The sequence below is a fragment of the Haliotis rufescens genome, unplaced genomic scaffold (assembly GCF_023055435.1).
Source record: "Haliotis rufescens isolate VD_foot unplaced genomic scaffold, xgHalRufe1.0.p SCAF_40, whole genome shotgun sequence".
In the NCBI taxonomy this organism is placed as follows: domain Eukaryota; kingdom Metazoa; phylum Mollusca; class Gastropoda; order Lepetellida; family Haliotidae; genus Haliotis; species Haliotis rufescens.
This window is the reverse complement of record NW_025964113.1, coordinates 3,976,737-4,001,446: the sequence shown is the minus strand read 5'-3', so window position 1 is coordinate 4,001,446 and position 24,710 is coordinate 3,976,737. Positions and strand designations below refer to the sequence as shown.

Genomic DNA, 24,710 nt, shown 5'->3' with positions numbered 1-24,710 from the left:
GTATATTATCTTGATTTCCTATTTTGAGTTTATAGTTCCTGACAAGCCAACTACAATGACATTCCACAGACCAAGGGCATAAGTTTAACATGTTGTGTGTCTGACTCGACTGTGAGTGAGTGAGTCAGTCAGGTATCAGACTAGTCAACATTAAAGGCACATCACATGTCTGTAATGAATTTTGGGTATAGAGAAGAAAATACGGCAGCCAGTAGTAACAAATAAAAACCAGGGCCCCGGTTCCACAAATCAATGTTAAGATGATCGTCACTACTTTAACATAAGCTTACGATAGTGTAGTGCTAAGATGATCATAACTCCCATACTCTTAAATAGGCTTATGATAGTCGTAGTGCTAAGATGGCTTTGTGGAACGGGACCCTGGCCACTTGGCTTGCTACCCAAATGATTCCGCCAAATACACACTCACTGAGACATTTTGACATCCAGATAAAAATAAAAAAATTCTTTGAATTTTACAGCAAGCATGGAATACATGGAAAACCATAGAATCCCTTCTGGGCAAGCACCCAAAATACCACAAACCGCAACAGTTTTGCATGGATTAGGGTGCAGAACCAACCAGTATTGCATGGACAACCTAAGCTATCTGTCTCCATTTTGATGACCAGAACATAAGGTTGTTTTCTGTAACCAAAATCCTCAGGTAAGAATATTTCGCATTCCCTGGAAGCTGTTTGATGACTAAGTGTTGTCAGTGTCAACATGCAAGGATTCACAAAAAAGACTAATGATTCTGTGAACCATCCCACCTCTGCTCCCCCAGCCATCATGGATTTACCCTGCTTTATAACCAAACTATTTCAGGACTTGGTGTCACCTCAGGACAGACTTGTAGTAGGTTCACCATCAATAAGGTTGGGCCAGTTTCCATATTTATCCCCATTTCAATTTCATGTGATTGTTGAGAGTGTCAAACATGCCGATCTTGCGGCTAGTGCTGGACAAACATCATTGATCTATCTCTTTTCATGAAGAGCTCTTTATTTTCTGCCCTGTAATCTGTTTGCATGGAATCAATGCGATGCAATTTGTTGATGTGTTTAGCAGGTCTAGATGGGCAGATATGTACACACTAGCAACAAACAGATCCACACGTATCTTGGACACAGACAGGTCAGTTGCAATGGCTGCGTTGAGTGGCAGGAGGATAAGGGCCAGAGTTTGCCCTGCAATCTGATGAGAAAAGGAATAGACAAACCAGACACAAACAGTCCAAAGTGTGCATTGATACTCCAAGACCTATTCTAAGGATTATTGCCAAAAGAATTCAATAGAAATTATTCTTTTCTTTGTGAACCCTTTCCATCCATCCGTCAATCATTCCCAAATGCTCAGATTTGAGCAACTTTAGTTGAAAGCAATTTGTATGCAGGACAGCCTTAGTTTTCCCAAAGCGGGAAACCTTTCAAGAATTTTTTGTTCTGATCTGTCAACAAACTCTCTCATTCCTTGGATCACATATTTTTTTCCAACTCTATGACTTAAAAATTCTGAATTCATCACATTAGCAGTTCCTAATTAACAAATGTTTCAGCCATGTTTTCTGGCTGAGTAGAGAAAGAAGAACAAACTGATTTTCTGAAAGATCTCAAAATTGAAAAAAATCCTATAATTGGCCCTGCGAGCATATTGTTACATGCATTCCCCAAACAACCTTGAACTATAAAAAATAAGGAATATAACACGCTTAAAGTAACATTTCAAATTGCATGGCATCGATTTATTAAATCCTTAAGCAAAAAATAGTTAACTACGCAGTCAAATCAGAAAGGTTTGAACACAAATTTTCTCATCTGTAGTGCTCATTATGAGCTCCAGCTCTGTACATTGAGCAATATGTTGAAACAGATCTGCCGAGGCTCTGCAACTCAGGTCACAGGTCCAATATTAGGATATAACTGAATTAACCACACCCACAGCCTAGTAGATAGGTGTGTCTATAACACACTATTACACAGACAGAGACTCCATCACGGGGATGCTGCTGTGACAGAATGATGTAGAAGTTGCCCTGTGAGTCAGATGCATCAGGATGAGGAAACGGAATTAACCTGATCAGACAGGCATGTGAGAGTTGACAAAAATGTCTGCAGTCACACTTTCTGGCTTTCCGTGAGAGGTAATTTTACGACTGCTGCTAATGGATGGCTTAAATTTGAAACTATTCAGAATATATAAAAATTGGAAAATGAATCACCATTAGTCCCTGTGTGAGATATGATCTACTTTTCAGTTCATCTTGTGAAAAACAAATAACCACAAAAAATGTACCTAATAAAGAGACTCCATTTAAATTTCAATGGTTCAATTATGCATTTTTAATTCAAGTGAAACATGAAGGCAAAAATGTATTAGATTTCCACAATTCTGTTAGATTATTTATGGTATGTAACATATTATTATCATTTTGGTTTAATTTCCTAATTTCCTTTACTAATGACCACTACCAACCATACTATCTGGGTTGTTCTTCCACATATCTTATCCTTACTTGCTACTCCAACTTCTAAACGCCTCTCGATGAAGTTCTGGGTGTTTGTGCTGAATATACGAAACATCATGTTCACAATGTTTCATTGAAAACCACAGAAGAACATAATAATGATTATTTGTTTAAAATGGGGGCACTGCTGGCCCAGTCCATTAAGGTGCCAGAATTTGCTGAAGAGATATGCCCCTTGGCATGACAGAAACATTGGATCCTAAAGATGAAATGGGTTTGAATCCAAGATTCACCTTTAAAATGATTCTTGGTTTGTCAGCACCATACACATGCTTGTAGGTTTCACGACAGTGGTAATCTATGGCCTGTATTATATAGTCATTAATCTCGTATCAAGCTGAAATGCCATGATACCTCTCAAATCAGTGTTGAACCAACTGGGATTGTGTTTTAGAACAGTATCCTATTCATTTATACTGACGCTGTCAGACTTTACATCTGACTAGAAACAGGACCAAACTCAAAGCCATGAACTGTCAATGTTTGCAATTGCCTTGTGTAGTTCTCTCCAGCTGGGCTTGATCAATTTAACCACACCAGCTACACAGGCGCTTGCTACTTACCACCACCACATGAATCCATTTCTCAGACAAGTAAACATGTAATCCAAGAAATGGGCAGACAGACCCATGTAGCCAAAACCTTTACAAACTTCATTGTTCTAAACAGCTGATGCATTTGTTAATGGACACACCAGTAATATTTCACATTAGATAGTGGTAGATTCAGCCTGACATGCTAAGAATGACCAAACCTACCGTGATAATGATCAATTTTGCTGATACTATATTTAACTGCTATTAGTTGTTTGTTGGTACAGTGCAAATCATTTGAAAAAAACTATTGCGTCTTCAGAAGCAGAAATATATATATATCGATTAATCTCTAAAATGTGTTTAATTTTCAATCTAGCTCTGCCAATCAAAGCTGATGAGCAGCTTGCATAACTGACTGTGATCAGACATTTCTTGCAGTGAGAATTCATTGACTAAACCCAGAATCCCATGCTTGTCTACCTGTCTGATTCTACGGCATGAGTTTTTGAGCTAAACAGATGTCAGCTTTCTAAAATGATTCGACCTCAGTTCTTTACCATCTCAATTCAGAAATTTAGATTTCAGCAAAAGAAAACTACCACAAAATAAATATACCCTCAATAGTATACCCTTTTGGATGAAACAACATATATAAAATATTCACAACTTCATAACAGCACAGGTTTATTTATTTGCATTCGGAATTCCTGATAATGTACATTTTCTATATACAGAAATCAGACATGCTTGTTTGAATGCCTTTCTCACTCTAACCGAGAACTGACAAGCTTCAAAACTAAATTGGCTGATTAGAATGTTCCCAACCTCCAAGAGGCACACACAGAAGCACCACATCAGATTAATAGATCTGATCATATTGACATTGTTCTGGGGCAGGATATGTCCTCAGTATTCTTGTCGTTAAATCCAAAAAAGGTGATATTTGCGACCTGATATCATACCCTGAAAGTGTTGTTCACTCTTCATGCTGGTTTACCTTTCCAGCAAGACACTGAAACCATATAATCATAGCTCATAACTGCCAATCAAGTAAAAATCTATTTTTCTTTGAATTCTTCAAATTTATACGGCATTTTACTAGCTCCCTCTCTATGACTGCATGGTATTAATCCACCCACACAAAGACAAGCTGACATTACCTTTCTCCCAAGTCACTTGATCAGCAAAGTAATATTTCATCCAGGAAAAAGTTCAAACAGGTTTGCAAAGTTCAGGGGAGCATAAAAAAAGATGGTGGTTACTTTGGCCTTTGTGTTTTGTCTTGCAGTAACCCAAACAATCACATAAATCTACAAAGACATCTACTGGACTATGTCAAAATATTGGCAGGATTCTTTGTGGGGGTTCTACTTAATATATAGACTTTATAAATCTGTAATGAGAGTGTCTAGGTATTACCCAGGACATGCAGCTATCAAAAGGGCAGAGCAAATGGATTCTGACAGAATGCTTCAGGCATTGTTTGTCAGTGTATTAAAGAGACAATCTCTGCCCTTTCTCATCTGAAAACCAGGTTTCTCTGCCAAAATACAGGACAATTTTCATAACATTCTACATTTGAACATATAGCTCTGATGTCATCATCACATCTATGATGAGATATATCACCACTTGATAAAGAAATGAAAGGAAATGATACCATGTCCAAGTTAGGCAAACCAGTGGTTGATAAAATGAGCAAGTACAGACACTATTGGGTACCTTGACCCACAAATCCACCCAGGTACACAATGTGACTACACAAGTTAATGGACTCAGTAATCACCACCTGGGCAAATAGGAAAAAGCAATGGCTGGGACTGCTTCTGTATTTACTTTAATTGTTGTTAAAGGTGTCTTAAGGTGTCTTAAAGGTGTTCTACAGGTGCAAATGTTTTTGCCCAAAAGTGGGGAGAGAAGATCTGTGAGGGTCACAAAAACAGAATAAGAGATGTAACATGTAGTGCATAATTATGAGGGTTTCATAAAATTAAAATGTGAAATGAAATGAAAGAGGGATATAGGAAGGGGGAAAAAATATAATAAAACAGAATGAAAAAAACACAGCCCTCCCCGCCACTATGATTATGTCTGCACATTGTCCCTCATTGTTTGGACACCTGATTGTCAATCTAGCTGAGCAGGGCTTGTTCAGCACTACATCAGCTATGAACATCAACATAAATCCTTTAGGTATCAAGTATTTCTGTTACATATACTTTAGAAAATAAACCTTTGAAAATGTTTTGCTGATCACAAATAACGTGAAAGTCCTATCACCACCACATCTTCACCAAAATAGACAATCATTACATCTTCATCGATGAACTCTAACTGCTACTTTGTAGTCAACAGCATCTTTTCCACTACAGTGGGCACATCAATGGCATCTTCATCATGGGACATATCTACACCAACAAGGTGTTCTAACTCACACTTTGACCAGCCCCTACGTCAGTTATCTCACATTTGTCAGCTTTGGCTAAAAGGCTTACTACTTCTGAGCTTAATTCCCAATTAAGTCCATGGAATCAGGGTAATTATCTCTAACAAGTGTGTGGTTAGCCGATCCTAGACAATGTGTAGACAATACAAGCAGGAAGGTGTCAGTTCTACTCTATTCCTGTGCCTATAGGTGGCGCTAGCAGCAATGGTGTCATCTCTGATGGTGTCAGAATAATGGCCCTATGTCACATGTTGAGACACGACATACTGCAAGCCATGGAAAATTGTTACAATTCTTGCCCATAGGCACCCTTTAGGCATCCAGTCATTCATAAGCACACTTGGTGAGTCGAGTGGGTTCTAGGCAATAGGGGAGGGTTGTAAGGGATGACTGGCACACTGGGTGAGTCGAGTGGGTTTTAGGCAATAGGGAAGGGTTGTAAGGGATGGAGAGGTTCTAGGCAATAGGGAAGGGTTGTAAGGGATATAGAGGTTCTAGGCAATAGGCGAGCGTTTTTAGGGATGGAGAGGTTCTAGGCAATAGGGGAGGGTTGTAAGAGATGACTGGCACACTTGGTGAGTCGAGTGGGTTCTAGGCAATAGGGGAGCGTTTTTAGGGATGGAGAGGTTCTAGGCAATAGGGGAGAGTTGTAAGGGATGACTGGCACACTGGGTGAGTCGAGTGGGTTCTAGGCAATAGAGGAGCGTTTTAAGGGATGGAGAGGTTCTAGGCATTAGGGGAGAGTTTTAAGGGATGGAGAGGTTCTAGGCAATAGGGGAGGGTTGTAAGGAATGCCTGGCACACTTGGTGAGTCGAGAAGGTTCTAGGCAATAAGGAAGGGTTGTAAGGGATGGAGAGGTTCTAGGCAATAGGGGAGGGTTGTAAGGGATGGAGGGGTTCCAGGCAAAAGGGGAGAGTTGTAAGGGCTGATCGACACACTGGGTGAGTCGAGAAGGTTCTAGGCAATAAGGAAGGGTTGTAAGGGATGGAGAGGTTCTAGGCATTAGGGGAGAGTTTTAAGGGATCGAGAGGTTCTAGGCAATAGGGGAGGGTTGTAAGGGCTGATCGACACACTGGGTGAGTCGAGAAGGTTCTAGGCAATAAGGAAGGGTTGTAAGGGATGGAGAGGTTCTAGGCATTAGGGGAGAGTTTTAAGGGATCGAGAGGTTCTAGGCAATAGGGAAGGGTTGTAAGGGATGCCTGGCACACTTGGTGAGTTGAGAAGGTTCTAGGCAATAGGGAAGAGTTTTAAGGGATGGAGAGGTTCTAGGCAATAGGGGAGGGTTTTAAGGGATGGAGAGGTTCTAGGCAATAGGGGAGAGTTTTAAGGGATGGAGGGGTTCCAGGCAAAAGGGGAGAGTTGTAAGGGCTGATTGGGACACTGGGTGAGTCGAGAAGGTTCTAGGTAATAAAGAATGGTTGAAATCAACCAAACCTCTCTATTACCATAATTATAAAATGACTATATACAAAATATACAGATATCACAATGCTATAAAATATATGAATGAAATAACTCAAGTAGATCATCTATTAATTTGACTATGATATAAATTGTGACTGATGATTTTCCTCATGTTATTCTGAGCAGCTTTGAAAAGAAGAAAGAACCAATGATCAGAATATGTCCACCAATCCTTGGAAATGGAAATACATGTATCATGTAGCACCCTCCTGTGTCAGCCAGTCTTCTGCTAATCTTGGGCAAAACTAAATACTTCCTTGATTAACCATATTTTCTACTAGTTTCCAACACATCAACTGCTTCATCATATCCTGTAAATATATCACCAGGGTCTTGCAAAACAAATATCTGGCAAATTTATTGCAAAATTGCAAATCAATTTATGACTTTTCTTTAAACACAAAAACATTCCAAAGCTTGCAATCCCTCCACCAGGGCTACCCATGTTGTAGATTTACACATCGCAACTGCCAACTGATATTGATAGTTCAAAATGAATTTCCTGTGAAACCTTTAATAAAACCTTACAAATTTCAACAAAGTGTATCTTTTGATTTGAATTGACACAAAATGCATTAAGGAGAGTTTTCCATGATACGACATGTATGATGTCATTACATTTACAAGACTGTGATGTAGCAATGAAGCATCAAATTTCAAATTACACCAGTGTTTACTGAATTTCAAAAAGCAATTACTCATTATATATTGGGTTTCTACCCAAATACTTTGCCTCACGTTCTCTCATTTTAAGCAATAAAGGAACTGCATTATAGCTCTTCATATCATTGTTCACGTTCTAACAGTATTGAAACTGCCTATCAGCAATGAAAAATGCTTTCTCATAAACACTTTTTGCAGTGACACATTTTTCTTTGACGAAAAGTATGGTAAGAATCAATACCTCTACAGGCAAATGAGAACTGAATATACTTTGAAGCTATTATTCAGCATTTTGGAACTTTTGATAACACAAAATATTCCCAAATTATGAAAGATGAGAATCACATGATCAACATGTGATCTTGATGAAACTGTGCCATTAGGTTCCCTTGACATTGGAATCCAAAAATCAGCTCTGTAAGATGTGTTCGTGAATTAACATGACAAGCAAGGGAAGTGTTTTTTTAAATTAAATGACCTAACAAACAAACTTCCTACTATTTAGACATGGCCAACACAAAATTAAATTCAGGGCACGGGTGTCCCAGTTGTCTAAGGCGCCGCGATTTGCTGTGCAGAGTTGTGTCCCTTGGGCATGCCAGAAACCTATGATTTCGGGTTCGAATGCCGGTTCACCCTGATAATGTTTCTAGGTTTGTCAACACCATACCTGTGCTCGTGGGTTTCAACGAAGTGGTAAACGTCTTAGACCTGCATCACTTCGGGCTTTCCACCAACATTAAACTGACACGCCGTGATATAACTGGTATACTGTTAAAAGCGGCGTTAAACCCAACTCACACACTCACTCACTCACTCAAAAGCAAATCCACCCATTTCTTCTCCACTGGCCCACCTTACCATTGTCTCCACGTGTCTGCTGCACCAAAAACTGTCATAGCAACCACAACTTTTTATAATCCCTTTTAACTTTCTCTTGTTTTCATTAGAAGGGATACAAATCTGAAAGCAATGCAAAAATTGCCAAGGATATAGTAAATATTCACTACATTAGCACCTTGCTCAAATATAACTTCAAGAAAGACATGCAAGATGTTGATCAGTCAAATGTAACCAAAATCCAAAAAGATGACAAACATTGAATTCCTTGTTTACTATATGTTTGTCATTTCTTCCTCAAAATATGGTTTTACAACTAAATTTAGCACTTGTTTATATACATGTTTAACCTAAATGAATAAATAGAAACCCATACTAAAATGCTTTATGAATATGCATGTGTAGATCAATGCTTGGGTATATCGGTTTGTATTGGTCGATGACAAGTTCATAAAACATTTCGTATTCAATATAATGAATAGAATATGTGAATGTGATACCAGAGATTATACAAAAAAGTAATTTGTATAATAGAAAAGGTGCATATGATCATGTTCCACTGTTCTGAATCTCTCTTCTTGATCTGTGTTACAGAATTGACTTTAAACTATTTCCACAGGGTGAACAGACACCACTATAAAACAGTAAAAACTAAAAATTAAAAACAAGAGGTTAAATACGAAAAATGTCGAAATATTCCAGTAATTTTTTACACACAAATACACACATTTATACAGTGTGCACACTGAAAGTCAGTCAGTTAGTTGGAACCCTGTAAGCCAAAAGCCCTCTTTCCTGGACAATGACAATGTGAAACATCTACCTACATACAAGGGGATGTTGATAGCAATGATTCTTAAATCGTGAGAATTGAATAAATCTATCAATTTCACTATGTCCAAATAAACAGGATTTCATTGCAAATATGTAAATTGCAAAACTTTTTCAGCATTCCTATCAAAAATTGAGTTGTATATGTAGATATATAGTCATATTGACATAGTAATAATGAAAACCTAAAATATTTCTAACATAACTCTAAAGATGGCAAAGCTAAAGTATGTTATGGAAGTGAAGAAATAACAGTTATGTAGGCGAAATAACATATTTGACTTCAATAAGATCTCACAGATTAGTACATGTGTTCATAATGAAACATTTGGAATCTACAGCCAATATGATCTGTTTATAGTCAGGGAAGCACAGCCACATGTGTTGAAAGTGTTGATATTCCAGCAAATAAACACAGACATTCTAGAAAACACCAGAATTCCTCTGTGCTACCTGGCCTGGCCTGCAGTAAATGGACAGAACTCTAATGGGATCTGGAAACAGAAAGAGGCTAAATCCACTTACACTAATAGGAAGCCCAAAAGTCAAAGAGTCATCTGATCTGTTCAGTGATGATGTCATTCAAATCAGCTAAAGAAATTTCTTAACACCCTATGGTATTTATACACCATAACAACTTGTTCCATCATGTACTGTAAGGTATAGTATCAGAGAAACTGCAAACAGTCAGGGTTGCATCTACATAATAGAATTATGGAATGTAAGGCAATATATTTCAACATTTTGGGAACCTTGGGAAAACCTCTTACATAAAGCTGATTATTCATGATGAAAGGATGTAAGTCAGTCACAAGAACAAAAAGTTAAATTTCAGGACATTTTCAGTCCAAATTCATTTTTTTCACAGATGTTTTTAGTCAGGATTCCTGAAGGCAAAATAATAATTATTAATGTTGTCAGGGTCAATATGGGGTTAAGTGTACATAACATTCTCTTTAAGTAAAATTTTTGAACAAAAATACCATTAATATTTTTTGTGTTTTTTAATCTACAACAAAATATATACTGTCTCATCTGTAAAACAAAGAAATGGTCAGGCCTTAGTTTAAAAATATAACCATTTTGAAGAATGAAGAATCAAATGGTAAAAACATTGTCAATACTGAGTCTTATCAAAATGATTTAATGACCCAAAGGCAACTTCAAGATGTAATAAGGAATAAAAAAAACCTTACATATGTATATGTGTAAGAATTTGAGTGTCTTAGGTGGTTTCCATGTAGACCTATCTATCTCTACTTCAGAGAAAATGGAAAACCAATGTATATCCTAAACAAACACAGCGGATAATGAATGCCAGAGACTGGCGTCATAGCAACCATATATATGCCACTTGCCAATATTCTTTCAACAATATTAATCATTCATAGTACTTACAGCTTTTTCTTCTTGTTACTAAACCTCATCAGGAAAGTGGTTGCTGTCATTTCAGCCTTTTTGCGAGTCGCTTCGTGTTGAGCTGTCTTCCATTTTTGGTACAGTCTCTGCCATAGAAGGCTCATGGTGAGGCTGGACGACAGCTTTCAAGTTGACCAAAATACACACGAAAATCAGTAGCCCAACACTAAGTAAAAGATTATTAACTTTGATCCTTCAGAAATAAGTGTGAAAACAGTTGTAGGACGAAGTAGACTCACGTCTTGTGAACAGTCACAGTTCCTTTAATCCCAGGGATGGAACTATCAAACCTCAGTAACACTACAAACTTGGAGCCTGCTTCCTCAGAATCAAATACGAGAATTGGTAGAATATTTGGAGAGCGGAATTTAAATCCTCCACGATCAAGTGTTTTCGTCTCAGGTTAAATGGGTGAGTCTGAACTCATGGTCTGAAGCCAACTCCACTCCACATAGAAAATCACTGTTGACAAATTCCCTCCTCCAATAGGGAAGTCGCTATCATTGATTTTTCCTCCTGCACGTTAGTCGATACTAGGGAGTGATTTCAATACACGCTTCTCAATTCCGCATCGTGGCGAAAGCTGTTGATACCCTAGCTGCCTGCACCATCTCAGTACACCTCTTTCTTTCCCAGACCTTACTCTCCAGGCAAGGAGTACAAGAATTCCCCCATTTACAACAAGTGGTACTACGGAGACGAAAGTAGCTAAATCAGCCATGTGACAATGTTCTGTCAGCTCAGAAAGAGCATGGTATATACATTGTGAAACAAACTGACAGATCCGAGATAAAATTTTCATAATGTTGGTGAAAGTGTAGTTAAGAGATTACAAGGTGTCAAATTGCCTTCAATCAGTTTAATTGATTATAAGAGTGCATGTGGCATCAGTGGAAGGTGGTCCTGAAAGTGAGCTAGGAGGATGCCAGCGCTTCAGTGACAGAATGGTGACACCGAGTGAAATGAGACGGACATGATATGCTTTTTAACACTAATGACACTTGAATATTCCTTAATCCATCAATTCATCTCACATACTGTCATGGGAGATCTGTCTCGAGCTTTCTATTCAACGTAGCCATACTTTAATCATGTCAATATCCTTTGCAACCAAGGTGAGCAGAATATAGGACATTCTCCACAGTGTGAGGATATGTGTGTTAATCTTTCAGACACAAAACCAAACTCATTTTCAAGTTCAGTGCTCCTATCTGGCCGCAGAACATTAATGGAACTTTAGCCTGATGAATCTGTGGTCTTAGATTTAGAGTAGCCAGTCACCAAATAGAAGCTACTATGTTTTAAAAATGACTTAAGAGAATTATTTGTGTGGCTTTGTCTTGACCACTGGCAATGAAAAGTGCTGCTGACATAAAATCCTGTCATAATGTATATCCTCATGTTATCCTAAGACTCGGGAGATGGGGTATTTATTGGTTAAGATGATGAGTGAATTATGTATTTTGCTGCGCTCTATTACTACATCACAAAGGCTTGCAAATAATTGAGTCCAACCGGTGGTTGACAGCATGAGCAACAATTCATCTGATGGGAAACACTGACAGACATTGTAACCAAGTGATACTCGTCTTATCTCCTATAGCTGTCACCCAGCATACCGGGACTGCTGGAGGCTTCACCACTGCCTGAATCTCTCCACAGGTTGGTGCAGACAGAGTGACATTTTAACAACCAGGGGATCAGTGGTTGAGGAAAATGTAATGGCAGAGTAGGTGTGCATTATCCTTAAATTAAAGATCACATACTTAAACCTGCCCTATTGAGCATCTATTCAGGGCACCGCTTACCGGTAGGCAGAGTGTCACACAAATACAGTGGGCACAATTAATCTGAAATTTGTCATCATGTCTCCAGGTCTAAATCATGATCAATTTCTTTTATATCACTGGTGATCACATGCCCCTTTTGCCAAAAAAGGGGAAAAAATTAATTTTGCTAAAAGTAGTTTTCATTTACTGTAGACAATATTTCCTCACTAACCAAAAATGAAATGTTGGACTTCAGAAATTGGTATGAAGTTTGTGTCTGAAGGATTACTTTGGAATTTGTCTCCAATATTTCTTGTCTGCAATTTGAACATAACACTTAATTTTTGCTGCCCATTTTATTATTCATTTCATTTCAACCTGCAAGGTCCAACTGTGTTATTAACAATATGTTCATGGAAATCAGTATCTCTGGTTACCACTTTGGGACAGTTTACATCTTCATGCATGTGATACACACACACACACACACACACGTATGCAATTTTAAAGAGGCCTACAAATAGATCATTGTGCCTATATATAAGACAGTTGTTAAAATATTGATGCATATGGCAAGCCTTGTTTGCTGCTCTACACGCCATCATCATACTCAGTAGATATTACAACGGAGAATCAGTTGATCCTATTAACTGACGTCATGGAGAAACTGTCCAGATCAATGTACAGATCAATGTACAGAAGATCAATGATGAGCATTAATCAATCAGCTCAAAATCTTTTAATGTCTGAAGTATCATAATCATTGCTACTGTGTTGGTTTTTTTAGTGTAAAATAGGTCTAGTTCAAATAGCATCATAATGAGAGATTCTGGTAGGATGTTAATGTGACATTTCCTATAAACATCGATTTCAGAAAATCGTTTTATATATAAAAACAATAAAAAGTTGCATATAAATTTTTTTTATCTATTTCTTGGGTGATATTTCTATCAGTATGACTCTTGGCATATTGACCACAAAAAAGGTACATAAAGAAAGTGAGTTTAAGTTGTAAAGATACAGAATTTGTAGCCGTTAATTAATTGATCAAACAGTATGAAATTAGTTTGTATTATCACAGGCAGCTTTATCAGACATGTGTATTCTGTGTGTACAATGTCATTTACCATTGGCATAAATGCTCTGGAGTGATGCAGTTGAATATGATTGGCAGGTGGCAATCTGATGACTGGGATGAAGCCATATTTCAGGTTCACAAGCGGAAGATGATGCGTATGTCTGATCCTATGGTTTATGTCTGGCCTAAACACTGAAAAGACTTCAGGTTGGAGGCAGATTGCTAGTCATCTCTGCAGGAGCAGTAGCAGCAGTAGCAGCAGCAGCAGCAGCAGCAGGGGACATGAGAGACATTCACACACAGGGCACTGAGTTCTGTGGACATCCCAGGGCAAAGAGTAGTTAATACCTCACCATTATTTATTTACCTCATTACTTGGATCTTCAATTTATTATTTCAAATTTGAAGGTAAAAGTTATGTAGTAACATAACTTTAACTTCTGTTTGGGCAGGCTACCAATTCATCGGCGAGTGCCTAAAATTCAGCATTGCCTAAAAAATGGGTTTCATAGTTTGTGTAGTATAGTTCAATAAAAATTATTGCCCCGACCTGAAATTGTTAAAGTTAAAAACAGTTCTTAAGTTATATATTTACTTTTTAGCATCACAAGACAATTATAATGCCTTGTTTTTGTTTGTATGTTTGTTTGCTATTTAACTCCACCCTCAGCAAAATTTCAGCAATACCACAGTCTAGGATGGATATTGAGAGCAACAATCCCTGCCAATGGGGTAAGATGACTTGCACTTCTAATCAAGTCACAGATCCTGACCATCCATTCCATTGGCTCATTTCTTCAACCATCATTCTCCTGTTCTAACAGGTTGAATTACAATTCTGTCAGTTGAAGCAGTTTGTGATGCCTTCTAAAGTACATACATTGTTCCAGCTAAAGAATTGATTCCCTGTATTTACAGACACTAATACACACACAGTGGAATCTGTCAAAACAGACTTGGATTAATACTGATCTCTGTCATACCGTATCAAATTAAAGGTCCTGAATTTACTACATAATCAACCATCAAGTAAAATCAGACAAATGCAAACTTTCACAGCACTGAATGACATTGTGGGATCAGGGACATATTTATCATGTAATTGATGCACTCTAACTTTTCACACTGCCAGGAAGCTGTTTTGATTATATTATGCTGTATATTTTGGGACATTGCTGAAATAGCATTCTACTAACTATTTAACTGCTAAAAAGGATTGGATATTACAAGTTTTATGCAAGCTTGTAAGGATAAGGTTTTAAGGTGATGCAACTTCTCTACAAATCCTACAAATCCCTACCACTGCTAAACTTTTTGGCCCACAATAAGTTTGGCTTAGATATATTCCACAGTGCTTAATGTGACCTGTGCACACTCACATCTTTGTTTACTGCAAAACACATACATGTATCTACATAGCCTTGTTTGCCCATCCTCAAATTTCCCCATCAAACATGCATGAAGCACATGTCAATTATTTAACTGGAAATCCTAGAATAAATATTTACCCACTTTGGTGATGATAGAAATCCAGATGGTGCATACAAGAAAACATGACCATAAGAAGTATGAGGAATTTTAGAAAATATTGGTATCAACTTTGCCAATGAAACGAGATGTGCATTACACGCTGACTGATCTCAAGTAACCATGAGTGATTGTGCTTCCATCCAAACCATCTCAGCCACAGGCTAACAGACTTCAATTCCACACAAAAATGTATTGCACAACTCTCATTCAAGTGGGAGTCATGCAAGGTGGTAGCTGAGTGCTCACTTACGAGGATGCACAGAGACAGCAAATGCTGTGCAAAGACTTTATTCATGGAACATCAAAGTACACAACTAGAACTGAAAGTATGCATTTAGCAATTGTCAAATTATTAAGTAAGTGAGTGCATTGGGTTTAACACCTCTTTGAACAGTATTCAAGTAATATCATGGCGTGTCAGCTTAATGTGTGAGAAAAGCCTGAAGTGATGCATGTCTCTGTCTTTGATGACCTTGGTGAAACCCACGAGCAAGGCTATGGTGCTGACAAACCTAAAAACTTAATAGGGGTCAACTGGGATTGTTACCCACAATCACAGGTTTCTGATGTGTCCAAAGGGCACGACTGCTCAGCCAATAGTGGCACCTTAGACGACCGGGTCCCCTGGCCACCAAATAATAAAGATTTTGGCATAGTAGAACTACACACAATGTACACACCGGGTTTTATGTTTGTGCCGCCATAAACTTAAACTTTAAGTGAAGTTAATTTTTATGAATAATTAGGTAAACAATAAACACTTCGCAGACTGCTCATCTAACCATTAAAAGACATAGAATCAGCAGACATCAATACAAATTCAGTGACCTCATTTTGCAAAATCCATTCTATTACATGTATCTGCCAATCAGGAAACAGCAGTCTAGAAGGCATGGCCTAATTTCTTTTAGGTTTATGGAAACATAGATGCTAATGTACTTGGTTAGTTAATCTTTTGGTTTGTTTGTGTGTTAGTTGTTTAACGCTGCACTTGGCAATATTCCAGCTATATGACAGCGGTCTGCAAATAATCAAATCTGGGACAGACAATCCAGTGATTGACATCATGAGCATCGATCTACACAGTTGATGACACAATGACATACATCAACCATGTCAGCGAACCTGACCACCCGATCCCATTATTTGCCTCTTACAACAAGCATGGGTTGCTGAAGACCAATTCTAAACCAGAATCTTCACGGGACAGTAAGTCAATCAAACGCCATGGAAACACTTCCAATTTATTTATTGAACTGTATCATTATTGAAATGGTGGGTTAAGAATTATCAGAAGAGATTATCACTCATTAATTTCAATATTCTATTATCTTCCAACACCCAATGTCTGAATGAGCACAGGGGAAGCTATGAACTGCAGTTTTAACTATTGAATAATTTGAAATAAAATTAATGTTATGTTGTCAATCTACTGAAAGCTGTTGACAAACTTGTATCTCGATCCTAGTATGTACTAACATATACAACTTGAATACAATGTATACACCATGAAGGATATGGGAATAATGAAGCATGATGGGACAGGGTGATTAATGGGATGGTTGGAGTAAGGTACACTAAAGAACATAGATAATGAGTGGTGGTGGTGGTGGTGGTGGTGGTAGTATGTTTTTTTGTTTGTTTAATGCTGCACTCAGCAATATTCCAGCAATATGATGACGGTCAGTAAATGATCAAGTCTGGACCAGACAATCCACTGTTAGTCGAGTAGTAGTAGTAGTAGTAGTAGTAGTAGTAGTAGTAGTAGTAGTATCATAAGCACCACCAGTAATAATGATTATGGTAGTGGTAGTTGTAGCAGCAACAGAAGTAGTTGTAGTGGTAGTGATATCTTTAGAGATGTGGATACTCTGTTTCATACTGTGGTACCATGATTCACATGTCCATCTGCTCTTTCTGTAAGGAATTAACATCGAAATCATTTTAAAGAGCTATCAGACTTACGTCATATTGCAGTCCTACCAAGGCCCAATCAATCCTAATGACATTCAAAGAACACTTTACTCTCCTTCTATATTACCTATGGATGTGCCACTAAATGAACCTAATCCCATTGAGACAATGGCTCATGTTCAAACCAAGCACTATATTTACAAAGCCTAGACTTAAACTATAAATTAATAAATAGATTAAGCTAGTAACAAATGATACAGATTCTCTACTGGTTGACAAATGCTTAGTCTCTGAAAATATATCATTTTGATGGAAACCAATAAGTCAATTTAAAGTAAAAAGGAGACCCAGTGAGATAGGAGATTCAGATTCCTGGGCCTGAGGAAAATCTAGACTTGCTTCATTTACGACTTGTTCATTACAGAAAGGGCTGGGTGGAAGGGCAAAGAATATGGTTCAGGGACTGCGAGACAGACTACTCTAATGGAGGAGGGGCAACTTGAAGGTGGCGGTCTGATGCTGACACTGATAGCTAGACTGGAGGCTTTTAGTCAGGACATTGTTATCTATACAGAAATGGGCACCAGGCACTGGAGCCAAGTCTCCCTTTAATGAAAACTAAACATAAACATGAATGGGTTGTTTTGAAAAAAACTATGACAAATTGTGTAAACATGCAACTTGATCTATGCCATTGGGATTAGACTGGAACCATTTAAAACGGTTTGTCTGAAGTAAGCGGGCAAGTGATAAAACTAGAGAGCCATGAGGACCAAATAATTGGATCAACAGATAATCACCATATAAAAACAGAGTAAGAATAAAAATAGCAGACAGCTAAATACAGACCAAGGAAGACACAGCGGTGGGTGATGAGATTTTGGCTTGACTAAACTCAGACCAGAAATGAGGATATCAATATGGGTCTGGGTGACCAAAATAGTGGGATGGGGGTATTTTGGTGTACTACAACCTGGAAATAGAGAAGGATGGGGTACGCTGATCTAGACAAATAGGAACTGAACCAGAAATGAAACATGTCTGGATGAGGGTTTTTCTTGTGAGGGAATACCTAAAGATGCAAAGGTCGGGTCGGTCATGGAACCTTGTGACAGATCAAAGCAGGGCACTGTGTAATTAGTAGAATGGAGAAAAGGCAGTGGAATAGAAAAGGTCACATCCCAAATGCAAACGGCATGTGTGGGAGGTGACGTATTCTCATGAATACAAAACCAGACACATTCCAACTGGCACAGTATGACCAAATGAATGCCCACAGACACAAATGCATCTGTTCAGAGAGAGGTGTCAGTGATGGATGAGCATTGCTATTGTGGTTATTTTGTATTTAAAGTAATTATGGATGACAACAGGTCCTGACAGGCTGGATCATTGTGAAGCAAGTGAGTGAATAATTCATGGATCCATCTTGCTACAGAAGATGCGATTTTTAGCAAATGTCACTCATCAATTGTGTGCATGGCACAGGAAGTCACTCAACAACTTGCAAACATTGGGAGGACACGATAGGCAAGGTGCTTCCAGAGCAGATGTTCAGATTGACGTGATGAACTCTGGGTCATTTGACAAACTATTTATCCAAAACAATCATTGGGATCAGGGAACACAGACTCATTAGAAATAGAGGACCCTTTTGAGCATTTTTAAAGATCAATAAATATAGCAGATCAACACCAGCGAATAACCAATCTTGATTATATGGGGAAGAAAACCCAGACCTTGTATTCTAGCAGCCAACACATTACCCACAGGGCTAGCACTCTGTACCCATTGCAGCTGCAGGCAATTAATTAGGCAACTAAAATTTGTAAAATATGTGTCCATTCAGGGTGCTCGATCACACCCTTTTAAAAATAATATTAAATAAGTATGAACCCCACTGATCTAAAAAAACAAAAGTAACATTGTTTTATAGAAATTCTTAATGGATAGCATCTACATAAACAATGGTGGTGACAACACTTCTATTCCTATTCTCAACCACATGAATACAGTGCATTAACAAATCAGACTTCATAAACCTATTAAGAACAATTGTTGGAATAATATTCAAGTATGGAAGAACCAAATAAAAACGGACAACTTGACCTATTTCCAAGCAAGAGACACCTATTGTGTGGTCTGTGGCTTACAGGATAAATCATAGACATTAGCATCCACAGGATTTCAGGGATAAAACGTGGCTTCCAATGATTAAATGATTGATTTGACCTCAATCAGATCTAATGAGGAGCTATGTATATTTCACAAAAAATCAATGCATAAAGTTGGTCTTTATCAAGCTGTCGTGGCTAACACCTCTATTTTTTCCTACCTCATGTTAACATTGGTTGGTTGGTTGGTTTGTTGTTTAACGCCGCACTCAGCAATATTCCAGCTATATGACGGCGGTCTGTAAATAATCGAGTCTGGACCAGACAATCCAGTGATTAATATCATGAGCATCGATCCACACAATTGGGATCGATGACATGCATCAACCAAGTCAGCGAGCCTGACCACCCCATCCCGTTAGTCGCCTTTTACGACAAGCATAGTCACCTTTTACGGCAAGCATGGGTTGCTGAAGACCTATTCTACCCTGGAATCTTCACGGGTCTCATGTTAACATTGAACTGAGACTCTAATAGTCGTGACATAGTGCTGGTAAAAGAGTTTAATCACCAAGATTGGAAAACTTTTGTGATGTATGTACCACCATGGTGGTGAACACTGAATTATTTTCTGAAAGTCTTGACATTTGAAAGTTTACCAAATGAATTAACCAAACTAACACATTCTTTCAAAAAGACTATTTTACTCAGTTAAATGGCAAGAGTGAATAAGATCAATATCTGTAAGCAGTTTTGGTTTTGAAACAATCATGATAAAGATTTTCCAAACATTCCATGCATGAGCAGAAAGGCAGGAGATTGTTTTAGTGTTGCAGCAAAATTGATGCAATAGAAAATAATGATGGTGGCGACTCAGAAAAATATTTTTCATGTGATATTTATGCCATCATAAAATTTTACGCTGTTTTTTTGCAATATTCCAATCATATATCACAGTAGAAGACACCAAGAACAGGTTTGACACATTGTACCATTGTCCCTTCATGTTGCAAGCCAACACTTTATCCACGAGGCTACCCCACTGCTTTTGCATGGTATTGGAGTAAAACATCTGATTTTAATGAGATTCCACTTCAATAGTTACAAACATTTTTGAAGACTTTTTTATTCATAAGCTATATTCAAAATAGCATTTCTTGAACGTAAATTCTTTAGTGTAACAATACAAAATTGTCCACAACTAAATTATTTTTTGACAATGTCCTACATGGAAGATAGATTTAGACAGACCATTCATCAATAATACTGAACTTGTGTAATTTTTAGTAAAAAAATGTCCAACAGAGATTTATTAGTTCCAGCACTAATAGAGAACCATTCACTGATTGAAGTCATACAAGTCAGAGATTATAACACTGAAGGTCCAAAATAGACGACGTACTCGCATACTCTAATTAAACATGGTAATGCCAAGCTAGAACAGTCCCTTGGCGCTGTCTGCTCACACCGAACAGTCACAGGCCATTAGGCTGATTAGCACTTGTCATGATGGGACTTGGTTTTTTTTGTCACTGGACACTTCATGTTGTTTGTGTTAAATGTGCATACAATATGAATAAAAAAACCAGGTTGTGATATTGCTTGTCACATTACTGGCATGTTGTTTGAAGGCAATGGGGTTCAATGGGTTGTTGTCATTCTCTAAACTGTCCCAAAATAGGAGTTTCATGGTTCCATTATAATATCCATTGTAAGAGCTTATGAATGTGTTTGTTTTTGTTGTTTAATGCCGCTCTCAGCAACATTAAACTCTATTATGGTGGCCTTAAAATAGTCTAGTGTGGACCAGACAATCCAGTGAATAATATTGTGATCAACCTTCCACAGGGTACAATAATATGCTATCAACCAAGTCACCAAGCCTGACCACATGATCCATTTGCCGCCTTTTACAACCAGCATGGGTTGCTTAGGACTTTTTCCAACCCAGAATCCCAGCTTGGGCATTGAATAGGTGTACGATGACAAACTATCAACCAAGTCACCAAGCCTGACCACATGATCCATTTGCCGCCTTTTACAACCATCATGGGTTGCTGGTGACTTATTCTAATCCGGAATCGCCTGTGGGAGCTGACAAATGAGGATTGGATGGTTGCAAAGTGTGACGTCTGATGGTGTGTCCTGTTACCATGACAATGTGTATTATAGCCCATGCTATCAACCACTGATCTACAAATAAAGTTGGAATATTGCTGCCGTTGCATTAAACAACATTTGCTCACCATCCTCAAATTGTTCATAATAAATATTGAAATTGTAACGACAAAAGTAACAAAATATCTTGGCAATACAAGTTTTTCAAAATAATACGGTGGTTGGTTGTAATGAAGCATAATATGTATATTTTCATCACAGAAGGGATAAAAATATAAATATATACATCTTTTTTAACACAGAATATATACACATCTTTTTTAAGACAGAGACAGAAAATATTATGAAGCTACATGTACTTTGTAAACAATACTGAGGATCAAACAGCTTGCAACAAGCTACATCAAGCTTATAGGAATACAACTATCAACAAATCTGACTATGATGATTGATTTTTTTACATCAAATAATTTCCACATGGCTGAAAATATCCCAGATATTCTATAATTATCTCAGTAATTAAGTTTAGTACTTATTCATAGAGACTAATCATTCCTACAGTAGAAGATCAACCAAATTTCAGTAATTAGTAGACAGATTAATATCTATCTGTATGTATTTATACAAGCCAACCAACTTGCCCTCTTCCTGAGTGCAGGTCATGCTCCAATAGTACAAGAACACAGGGAATGGGTTGCATGCCAGGCCTACATTCCACTTGTCTTCAGTCAGATATGCCAATCACGGCATCTCCCTGGAACCTCTCATGACAGACCATGATTAAATCCATTCCAACAAATTGGATTACTGCAATTTGAGTTGAGAATAAACGTCTTCTAACGAAGTGGAACTATAGTCAAATAACTTATTGAAAATAATATTAATGTAGATGTGGCAAATTGATGGGATCCAGTAGAGATGAATGTTGACCCTCAAGATATAGAAATAACATTACGAAGTATTCATTTCTAATCATAGCCATCAAACCTGTTTCCTTCTGGATTACAAGTTGCTTCATCAAGAAATATACTTGGGGAGTTTGGGGAATAAGATAAGAATACTCTCAAACGTGCAGTCAAAGGTATAGGTTTTCGTTATGAAATGATAGATAATGAATGACTGAAAGATTTGGCAGGCGAACAGATTGATGAAAAACACCATTGAGTAGATGTGTGAATCATTAATCTCTCATACACCTACACCAGTCTGTTGGTTATATCACAGTATGTCAGCTAATGGGAAAGTAAGTGACACAGGTTGTAGATGATTACCACTTTGGTGAAACTCAAGAAACTGTGAGTTAAAGTGCTGACAGACTACGGAAAATAAACAGTCAATGTGGGATTCAAACCCACAACTAACAGATGATGGCAAGGGTTGCTAAATTCCAACCTTAAACCTTGGTATCAATGCCGTTATACTCCTAAAAGAAGAGCTTCATTACATCATAGGTTGGTGTATTGGCACATAAATCATTATTGCTGAGAATTTATGGATGTCAACTTCTTTATCACGAGGAACATGTTTCGGTGTATATACGTAATCCTTCATCAGTGAATAAATTCTATGAAGCAGAGACCATATATACAATGTAACAGAAGTACAACAAAAGTAATAAGATAACAAAGGTGGAAACAAAACAAGGGGAGCCAACAGGTAATTGGTACTGATAGGTGATTAGCAATCGACAATTTGAAGCCAACACTTAACTGTTAATTAGTGCTTGTAGGGATGGACAATTGGAAGCCGGGCCTTAAATTATCACTGACTGGTAATAGGCAATGGACAATGGGTAAATGGGAGACAGGGGGTAATTAGCACTTATAGGTAATAACAATCGAAATGGACAATTGAAAACCAGCTGGATAATTAGCACAGACAATGATCAAACTAATAAGTCTCAAGCACTGGGCAGATAGGTTCCCTCAGGTCACAATTTATGGCTGGCTGGTGTTTCCTGATGTCAATGTCTTCTTGTAGTTTTCTTTGTTGCCAGTTGTTGTAGTTTGTAAACAGGACTTTGGTGCCTTCCCACATGATGTTATGGTCTTGGTTCTTGAGGATGTATGTGTTCTGAAATGGCGGATTTCAGGTCTAGTTTGTTGACAGAGGTCTGGTGTTCTTTGAGTCTGGTGGTGAGGGGTCTGAAGGTTTCTCCAATTTATTGGTGGCCACAGTTGCAGGGGATCTGCTATATACATCCTCTGGGATATGGACTCTGCCATTTGCTCATAGATGGGGTCTTGATAGTCTTGCCGCTAGAGAAGGTGACATCTATGTTGGCTTTGTTCTTGATGAGGCAGGAAATCTGGTGAGTGACAGGGCCTTGGTAGGGCATGGGGATTCTGATGGGTGATGGGGGAGATTTAGGTCTATTGCAATATGTGTATTGCTGACTTCACTGTTTCAGTATACCGGTTATATTGCACTCCCCTATTAGTTTCTATTAAATCAGGTTATTACAAATACAATTTGAAAATGAAAAATATATTCTGGCTAAATTATGCTTCAGGTAACATGGATTTAGAAGTCAATTAATGTTTATAGACATATATTTTAGGAGAAAACCTAGTTTAATTACAGGGTTAATTATAAATTGGATAACAATCATGAGTTAATTGTTCTGACACAGACCTATTGGGTAATCTGTTAACCCATGACACTTTGTGAACTAAGATTCTTGTGGACTAATATATGTTCAGCGAATGTACAATTTAATAGGAAATTTGCTCAACTGTATATGAACAAATTAGATGTAACTTCCAGCAAAATTTGATTTTCTTGTGTGGATTCATACAGTTACAACATTGTTTTATTTATTCATAGCTCAATGGTTATTTTTACCTACTGGAATTCTACACAATGTGCAGCAAACTTTCTGCACTGGCATAACCCAATGCATCCACAGTGACACAAAGAGTTATCAGGCATACAGAAACCAAGTCTGAATCTACAATTGAACATAAAAGAGTATGATATGCCCAAGAATAAGCCTCTTTTTTTCATACCACACAATAAACATTGTAGATAAAATCCTAACACAATGCAGAGCACCAATAATGGGAAATTTGTCTTTTTGTCAGAAGTATCAAGACTCCCATCTGCTTCTGCACCGAACATACTCAAGTTAAGTCCAACTGGCCAATAGGGATTTCAATGATATCCCAAGTAGCCAATGAGAATGCACTGATAGCCAAAACAGCCAATGAGAGCATGCATCACCATAGCCATGCAATGATCACTACAGACAACCTGGCAGATTTGACTGGTCATCTTGAGACCAACGGAGCCATTTATCATGGCAGAGGAATTTAGAGAGATGTATTATCACCGGATATATGAATATAGTGAAAATAGATGTGAATAACATCATACAAGTTACAGTGACTTTGATGTTGTGTTCGTAACTGAACTCGCGTGATTAGGTTATCAGATTAGCAGACAGGAGAAAATCATAGAA

General features: G+C 37.9%; 1 protein-coding gene across 3 annotated transcripts in view; it reads right to left on the bottom strand.

Annotated features, from left to right (window-relative positions):
* The window catches only part of LOC124139000 (ankyrin repeat and fibronectin type-III domain-containing protein 1-like), a 217,989-nt gene that overhangs the window by 118,317 nt on the left and 74,962 nt on the right, over nucleotides 1–24,710 (bottom strand). The window contains exon 1 of one of the 3 annotated variants that reach the window (XM_046505958.2): nucleotides 10,707–11,170. The exons of the other annotated variants lie outside the window; for them this stretch is intronic. Coding sequence (XP_046361914.1) covers nucleotides 10,707–10,831 — 125 coding nt within the window. The 5' untranslated portion in view covers nucleotides 10,832–11,170. Of the gene's footprint in view, nucleotides 1–10,706; nucleotides 11,171–24,710 lie in introns of those variants that run through there. 3 annotated transcript variants of the gene reach the window in all.